At 35.7% G+C, this 8,866-nt stretch overlaps 2 protein-coding genes across 4 annotated transcripts in view; both read left to right on the top strand.

Moving 5' to 3' along the window:
- Positions 1 to 429: 429 nt before the first annotated feature.
- LOC113050590 (NADH dehydrogenase [ubiquinone] 1 beta subcomplex subunit 5, mitochondrial-like) lies at positions 430 to 5,269 on the top strand. Its single transcript, XM_026213722.1, has 6 exons — positions 430 to 597; positions 1,137 to 1,222; positions 1,343 to 1,409; positions 1,498 to 1,559; positions 1,711 to 1,817; positions 5,000 to 5,269. The coding sequence occupies exons 1-6, from the start codon at positions 480 to 482 to the stop codon at positions 5,118 to 5,120; spliced, it is 561 nt and encodes a 186-aa protein (XP_026069507.1). The 5' UTR covers positions 430 to 479; the 3' UTR covers positions 5,121 to 5,269.
- A 1,294-nt stretch (positions 5,270 to 6,563) lies between these two features.
- The window catches only part of LOC113050588 (ubiquitin carboxyl-terminal hydrolase 13-like), a 28,116-nt gene continuing 25,813 nt past the window's right edge, over positions 6,564 to 8,866 (top strand). For all 3 annotated transcript variants that reach the window (XR_003276784.1, XM_026213716.1, XM_026213715.1), the window contains exons 1-2: positions 6,564 to 6,907; positions 8,559 to 8,684. Coding sequence is in view for 2 of the 3 variants with exons in the window: in XM_026213716.1 (XP_026069501.1) it covers positions 6,797 to 6,907; positions 8,559 to 8,684 (237 nt within the window). In the remaining variant the exon portion in view is untranslated. The remainder of the gene's footprint in view (positions 6,908 to 8,558; positions 8,685 to 8,866) is intronic.

Below are 8,866 nucleotides of genomic sequence, written 5' to 3'. Positions count from 1 at the left end.
TAGTACAGCAGACTGAAATGTAAATGACTGTAAATTAGAATATTGAAATACTGTATTAGATAGACTTCTCAGTTTGAATAATGTACTATCATGCATTCAAGACTTTGTTTTCATTTTGCACGTTTTCTATATTAATTAATTAATTCTGTGTTCTATTCTATTCTATTCTATTCTATTCTATTCTATTCTATTCTATTCTATTCTATATTCTCATGCTTTCTCTTCAAGCAATGGAGAACTACCGGTATGTCCACCTATTAACAATGTTTCTTATATGTATAATATAACTGTTCATGTAAATAGCTTGTAAAAAAAATTCCAATATTTAATTTATTCATTTTAAATATGCAAAATATTGTAAATAGCTTATTAATTTGGGCAGCTTTATTTTGCCCTAAATATCAATGGAGAGCACGGCTTCACTCTGCGTCAGATGAGCCAATCAGAGCAGGCCTTGTTCACGCGCTCCCTCAACAGTCATGGTGGGCATGAGCCTTTTGCGTACGGTGGCTGCTTTTACAGCCAGATTAAACCCTCTGAAACGAACGTGTCAATCTTCAAATCTGCTCTCCCGGACGGTTGCACGTTCAAAACAAGGTAAACGATATTTATTGTTACTAAACCAAACTATATGACCGTTTAGAAGGAATATTTTTTTGCAGTGACCTATGCTTGCTTAGCATGTCAAGTGTATGAAACTGGCCTCTACAACAATCCCCTCTATAACCGTCCTGTAGCTATTACATACAGTTGTTGTTTGTATACTTATGTAAATATTTAAATATTTTGCATGGCCGTTTTTTCATGTTCATATAGTTTGAATTTCATACATGCAGTTTGTGATTCAGAATATTTCTTGAGCGTCTTGTTGATGTGCAAGCAGTTAATTTAACACTTCAGTCAAGCACAATATTTTGGCCCTCATTGTGTATGTAACAGTTTTACTTCCACTTAAGCAAGGACTCATAAGGTGGATTTGTAGCTCTAGTTGTATGTTACTCTTGCTTCAGACTAGTTCTGTATTGTATTCGACTTCCTGTTGAATGTTTTGCAGGCAGTAATGCTGTACCAATGGTGTGTTGACTTGCAGACTTTTTTTTTTAAACCTACTTTAACCTTTAACCTTTCTTTTACAGTTGTTGTCCGCCATGGGAGCCATGGCAAAAGGATGTTTATCATCAAGCCCACCGACTTCTATGACAGAAGATTTCTTCACCTGCTGGTAAAAGCTTGTTTTAATACTTTACTTTAGTTGCATATTATTTATACCTCTCATTCTTTTTCAAATAATATTAAAAAATAAGTTCTGATCTTTCTCTTCACTCTCACGTCATTACACTAGAAATATTACATTATTCTGACTGGTATCCCTATGGCAGCGCTTGTGACATTTGTTAATATCTTCATAGGTAAGTTTCTATTTTACCTGATAGTTGTGCCTCTTAACTTGTGTACCTGCCATAAAAACTTGATTCATATCTGCATTTCACTAAACAGGAGAATCTGAGTTAGCTGAGATACCAGAAGGCTATGAACCAGAGCACTGGGAGTACTACAAGGTATTCTGATATTTAAGTGAATAAAACATTAAATACACACTATATGCCAGAAGAAAATTGGCCATTGTTAATCTTATACATTTTTTAAATTGTGTAGCTGCTGTCATGCTTTTTGTCTTTCCTTTCATTGGTTGTCTTCATAATATCTTAGCATCCCATCACCCGTTGGATTGCTCGTACCTTTTATGACAGCCCAGTGAAGGACTATGAGAAAATGATGGCACTTATCCACATTGAGGCAGAGAAGGCTGAAATGAGGTAAAATGTCTTATTATTCAACTACTTAAATTCAATGAGAAATGACATGTAGTTATATCCATTTAATTAGGGTTATATTTTCTTAAATATCTGGCAAAACTTTACAATTTCATTTGTTCACATTAAAGGAATAGTTCACCCAAAAATGAAAATTTGCTGAAAATACACTCATCCTCAGGCCATCCAAAATGTACTTTAGTTACATTGCATCACTTGTTCACCAAATGAAGATATTTTGAAGAATGTTGATCACAATGTATTAGAATATCGTGGAAAAGGTCATTTATTTCAGTAATTCAACTCAAATTGTGAAACTCGTTTATTAAAAAAATTCAGTGCAAACAGACTGAAGTAGTTTAAAGGGGGCCGCACACCGGACGAGAAGCGCAGCACCGCGTTGCGTCGCGCCACGTCTTTAAAATTCGAACACATTATTCTCTATGAGTGTACACACACCGGCAGCGCCATTCGACGTCTGTCCGCGGCGCCCAGCTACGACTCAGAACACTGTTCAAATTTCTGCCGCGCCACAGAGCGCCATCTGCATAGTTTTATATTAAAAAACCCAGATGTTATAAACTGAAACTAAAATACAGTACATTTGTTTCATTCAAATAAAACATTACAAAGTGTTTGGTTACGTTTTCAGTCAGGCTGCACAGTTGCCTAGACAACAGATACAACAAAACAATGACAGACTTATTATAACACAGATTCTTTTCATTAATTAACATTCGAAACTCAGCTTTTATCAAATAAAATCATATATTTAAAAAAAATAAAAATAGTTGAAGTTAAAACTCTCCCTTCTTGCTGCGAAATTGAGCTCATGCATATAGAATATGCGCGTCCGGTGTGCGATACCTCGAGTTGTCCTACATGTGGTGCGACGCGACGCAGCACTTCTCGTCCGGTGTGCGACCACCTTAAGTCTTTGATTCTTTTAATTTCGTGATTATTTTGGTTCACATTTAACAAAATCCCACCAATTCACTATCTCAACAAATTAGAATACTTCATAAAACAGAAATTTTTTTTTTAGTGAATTCTTGGCCTTTTGGAAAGTAAGTTAATTTACTGTTCATTTATTCAATAGTTGGTAGGGGCTCCTTTTGCTTTAATTACTGCCTCAGTTCGGCATGGCATGGAGGTGATCAGTTTGTGGCACTGCTGAGGTCGATGCCCAGGTTTCTTTGACAGTGGCTTTCAGCTCATCTGCATTGTTTGGTCTCTTGTTTCTCATTTTCTTCTTGATATAGCCCATAGATTCTCTATGGGGTTCAGGTCTGGTGAGTTTGCTGGCCAGTCAAGCACACCAACACCATGGTCATTTAACCAACTTTTGGTGCTTTTGGCAGTGTGGGCAGGTGCTAAATCCTGCTGGAAAATGAAATCAGCATTTAAAAAAAAAAAAAAAAAAAGCGGGTCAGCAGAAGGAAGCATGAAGTGCTCCAAAATTTCTTGGTAAACGGGTGCAGTGACTTTGGTTTTCTAAAAACACAATGGACCAACACCAGCAGATGACATTGCACCCCAGATCATCACAGACTGTGGAAACTTAACACTCGACTTCAAGCAACTTTGGCTATGAGCTTCTCCACACTTCCTCCAGACTCTAGGACCTTGGTTTTCAAATGAAATACAAAACTTGCTCTCATCTGAAAAGAGGACTTTGGACCACTGGGCAACAGTCCAGTTCTTCTTCTTAGCCCAAGTAAGACGCCTCTGACGTTGTCTGTGGTTCAGGAGTGGCTTAAGAAGAGGAATATGACAACTTTAGCCAAATTCCTTTACACGTCTGTATGCCTTGACCCCAGCTTCAGTCCATTCCTTGTGAAGTTCACTCAAATTCTTGAATCGATTTAAGGCTGCGGTTCTCTCGGTTGGTTGTGCATCTTTTTCTTCCACACTTTTTCCTTCCACTCAACTTTCTGTTAATATGCCTGGATACAGCACTCTGTGAACAGCCAGCTTTTTTGACAATGAATGTTTGTGGCTTACCCTCCTTGTGAAGGATGTCAATGATTGTCTTCTGGACAACTGTCAGTTCAGCAGTCTTCCCCATGATTGTGTAGCCTAGTGAACCAAACTGAGAGACAATTTTGACAACCTTTGCAAGTGTTATGTCTTGATTAGATGATTGGCATATCACCCTATTCTAATTCGCTGAGATAGTAAATTGGTGGGTTTTTCTTAAATGTAAGCCAAAATCACAATTAAAAGAACCAAAGACTTAAACTACTTCAGTCTGTGTGCATTGAAATTATTTAATACACGAGTTTCACAATTTGACTTGAATTACTGAAATAAATGAGATGCACCTGTAATTGAGAGCCATTATTTTTAACATTTAATAGGCTCTGAAAAATATAACAACTTTTAATTTAAGTTAGCTTAAAACAATCTTCACAAACTATAAATTGAATATGCATAAACTATATAAACAAATCTTTATTCAAGCTACGAAAGTTAAACAGTGACTAGAGCAGTTCAGTGATTTTCTCGTTTTCTTAAGTTCTCTGTTTTAAATCAATGACAGGCTTCATTAGATTTATTTTTAAAAGCAGCGCTGCCTCTTTAAAACATGATGCACATGACTTGGATCTGATACGTGTCCGATTTTCTCCCAGCTCTTGACAGTCATTTAGAGCTTTGTAACTCATTTAAGTCACTCGCCAAAACCGTGCATTTTGACCTAATTGTGTGTGTTTTTGTCTGTTGAAGTGTTACTGGCTGAAGCGGCTCAGTGTATGCATACAGCAGAATGTGCAGCCTTTCAAACTATGCTCCATTTGATAATCATCTTCATCCAGTGTCTGCACTATTTCTCGCCAGAAGTTATGACCGATATCACTGCCTTTATACTCGTTAAACTAGACAACCCCCTCACACAAGAGCTTGTCAACACTACTGTCTACTTATTTTGAATCTCTTTCTTTTTTGACATTGTGGACAAACTAATTAGTGCAAAAAAAAATTCAAGGCAACCTGAGTGTACTCTTCCTTCGGGCCAGATGAAGATGATTGGCAGGACATCAATTGAATAGCCCTTGTCTAGACTCTAGAGGTTTAGATTACTTGGTTTTAAACATTCTGTATTATGACCTTTCAAAATTCTGCACGCTAAAGCTATCTTTTAGGCTAATAGATAATCTCTAATTTATCAGCTATTTTTCTTGTAGACAACTACAACTTGAAGTCCGCCGACACATGAGAGAAAAAGGAGATGGACCATGGTTTCAGATTCAGACACTTGATAAGAATCTTATCGACCACAGCCCCAAGTCATCCCCAGATAACTAGGAGTGGTCATTCATACCTGTCCAAAATATTCAGACATTATACAATGTATAATGTATTTTTATTAATAAAAAATATCTTGTTTCTTTTTTTCCCCTTTTATTTTGCCTCTGGCACCAATAAACTACTGATTATAAATAAGTCACTGCTCTTGTTTATCCTTGTGAAAATTATTTCATCATTTATTAATTTCAGACAGAAATTAGACAAATCTATTGAATGGGTTAAGAAGATTCAGAATACAGCACATACTAACTACTTTTATGATGTTTTAATGTGTATAGAAGTTTGAAAGCTACTGTCTTCATTCTTTATAATTACATGAAAAAGTTCAACAAAATAAAGTCATGTAGGATTTTTTTGCAAGTTAGCAAATACCACCTAAACATTTGGAATCAAAACCTAGATATTATAAAAAAAAATTGTATTATTGTAGTCAAGTCAAACTAGAATCAGAAATGTCCAGTAACTAATAATAGTAATAGTAAAGTGTTGAAGTACTACATCTGAAACTGATGTAAATGGAAAGATAATATAGTTTCACAACTGTGAATAAAATAAAATATGAGTTTATTATTTTTCCAAGCAAACAGCCGAACTACTGTATATCAGTCTATTGTTTTTTTATATGTAAGTCTAAAACAAGAAGTTTCAATATATTTTATGTTTTCATTAATACAATTAAAATAAAAAATAATAATTTAGAAAAGAATTGTTATTATTAAATTATTATTATTATTAAAAGTAAAGTTATTAGTTATAAGGTTAGTGTAGAATAAATGATTCATTGCATATATACATTGAACAAATTTATAAATGCAACCCAGTGGACCAACATTCCACAGGGCACAATCAATAACCTGATTAACTCTATGCGAAGTAGATGTGTTGCACTGCAAGAGGCAAATGCTGGTCACAAGATACTGATCCCCCAATACAGTAAAACTGCACATTTTAGAGTGGCCTTTTATTGTGGCCAGCCTAAGGTACACCTGTGCAATAATCATGCTGTCTAATCAGAATCTTGATATGCCACACCTGTGAGGTGCATAGATTATCTCGCCAAAGGAGAAGTGCTCACTAACACAGATTTAGACAGATTTGTGAACAATATTTGAGAGAAATAGGCATTTTCTGTTCATAGAAGAGTTATATATAAGAGTTCAGCTTATGAAAAATGGGGGCAAGTGTCCTATTTTAAAATTATCAAAAGGACACATTTTTTGCATAACAAAAAATGAAAATAACAACAATAAAAGAAAACATAACACATAATATTAAAAATAATAATTTGCTAGTTAAAAGGTAAAATAAAAAAAGATAACGTTAAGTTGTTCTCTGGGCTACTGAAACACTATGCAGACAAAAGGGCGCTACTGCTGTTATAATAAACACATCAAACTCATTGAGCGTACTGTAGATCTGAAAACGCCGCCGCCCGCTTGGCGTCAGGGTGAATAATGTCAAATATTGCCTGTTTCTACAAGGGGACACCCATTGTCTCCCTCCCCTAAACCCCCCACCCTCCATCCCTCAATGTTCCAATGTTTTCGTCGTCACATCCCTCGTTCCATGAGGAATGTCGGGTCTGTCTGAGGTAAAAATAACCCCATCTCATCTTCTGCCTGACACGCTGCTCCAGCAAGGCTCATAGTGGTGCGAGCAGCAGTAATGTGAAGATGGCTACAGATTTGGGAGAGCTACTGGTCCCGTACATGCCCACCATTAGAGTACCGAGGACAGGAGACAGGGTTTTCAAGAGCGAATGCGCTTTTTCCTACGACTCACCTGTGAGTATTATATGTCAAATACTTCATGCATGAACAATAAACAACAACTGGCGTCCCTCGGACACGTGAAAAGCTGCGTATAGCGCGTAAAGAGAGATGTGGGATCCTCGGCAACAATTCTCCAGCTCAACTTAGGTGACAGCCTTCAGAAATAAATAAATATCACACGGGTGTTTATATCGTACAGTGGGACCTGGTTTCCCTACTTCAAATGGCGCTATATGAGCTCCAGATGTTATTGCAGCATAAACACTGCCAGTCTGAACGCTTTATTACACAGAATTTCTGTCCTGTTTTTAAAGTCGTATCAAAGCAGTCATTATATCCCACAGTCTTAGGCTTTCGTCATCCTCTCATCAACACTGGCAATCTAGTAGTGTGATAGCTACTTGTTGAGATCACACTGTACTTTATGATATTTGCCTGACATCAAGACAAACGACTGTGTAGATGGATGTATTTGAAAACGATTTCCTAAATGTACACTAATAAGCATTAAGCAGCTATGAGCTATTAAAAGAAAACAGGTCAATGTGGGTTGTTATGCATCCAAGTATGAGTACAAGCTCTGACCACAAATAATATAGAATACCATATATTTCGGTGAGAATTGGCGGGAATGTTTATATAAATGTGGGAAAAGTGACAAACTAGCTAACAGCTCTAAAAGTTTGAAAGGTGACTCAGCTGTTTGGAGTTCGACACATTGGACTAAAAGACAGGTTATTTTTACACACTCTGTTCAAGCTCGTGTGTCACCAGGAGCTAGTGACAGGTTTTTCAGTCTGTTGGGCCCTCAAAACCCTGACTTACACACACCGGCCCTGCAACTTAGTGTTTTGATCCAGATTAAAAGACTATTTAAAAGAATTACTCTTATTGCTTTATATGAATTGTTCAGTTTAAAAAGAACAAAACACTACTGAAAACAAACTTGATATCTTAGAGTGGGTAATAGTAAAGAATCATCCCCCTTTAAAATAATCATTTATTTTAATGAAATCATTAATTTTGTTGAAATGAAGACAGACTTTTTTTTTTATATAATTTTTTATACAGCATAGATTACTAATCCAAATGAAAGATATAACACCAACATGTCAGAAAAAAAGAATAATAATAAAAAACCATCACTGAGTGTTACCCACTCTACATAAACATGTATAAATGCCATTATAAATGTAAATAAAAATATGAATAATCTTAATAACCAAACATATACTGTATATCATATATCCAACAAGCCATGTTATGGCAATAAATGCCTGAAAACATATGCAGCAACAAAAAAAAAAGAGCACCATTACTGTAGTAATTTAAATTAAATGATATCATGCGACTTTGTTTATTTATAATTTTACTTTTATGTCTAATAATTTAATTTCTAATAACAGAGAGCAAATACTTTGCGGTAAAACTCAGTAAAGCCCTTCTGTTCGATGCAGGTGTTTTCGATTATGTTCATTAAAGTGTTTCCTCTTTTCATGCGTATGTTTGTATATTGATGATGTGTATGACTTGAACACTCTCTAATAGCAGTTTTGTTCACATTTGTTTTGTAAGTGTAACTTAATACATTTAACGTGGAGTATAAAATTACTTGGCCACATCTGTCTTAGCTGTAATCTTATTTCATCCTTTTTTTTTTTAGGAATCAGAAGGAGGTCTGTATGTGTGTATGAACTCATTCCTGGGTTTCGGAAGAGAACATGTGGAGAGACATTACCATAAAACTGGACAGAGTGTGTACATGCACTTAAAACGACATGTGAAAGAGGTAAGAAGAGTTTATTGTTGGATTGAATTCTTTGCAAACGTCAGGAAAAAGTAAACATATGTTTCATTCTACACTCTAAACTTTAGGAACCAGTGCATAGTTATTGTGTTATAGAATGGTATCCAACAACACAAATAAAGCAAAAGAGACAAAGTAATATTTAATGATCATTGGTGTAATGT

Source organism: Carassius auratus, chromosome 31 (assembly GCF_003368295.1).
Source record: "Carassius auratus strain Wakin chromosome 31, ASM336829v1, whole genome shotgun sequence".
Lineage (NCBI taxonomy): Eukaryota > Metazoa > Chordata > Actinopteri > Cypriniformes > Cyprinidae > Carassius > Carassius auratus.
This window is presented reverse-complemented; position numbering and strand designations above follow the sequence as displayed.

Excerpts from the sequence above, each read along its gene's own strand:
- LOC113050590 (XM_026213722.1), top strand. The coding sequence starts at position 480 with ATGGTGGGCATGAGCCTTTTGCGTACGGTGGCTGCTTTTACAGCCAGA. Across the intron at positions 1,223-1,342 it reads GAAGATTTCTTCACCTGCTG|AAATATTACATTATTCTGAC; the intron begins GTAAAAGCTTGT and ends TCATTACACTAG. Across the intron at positions 1,560-1,710 it reads AGCACTGGGAGTACTACAAG|CATCCCATCACCCGTTGGAT; the intron begins GTATTCTGATAT and ends ATAATATCTTAG.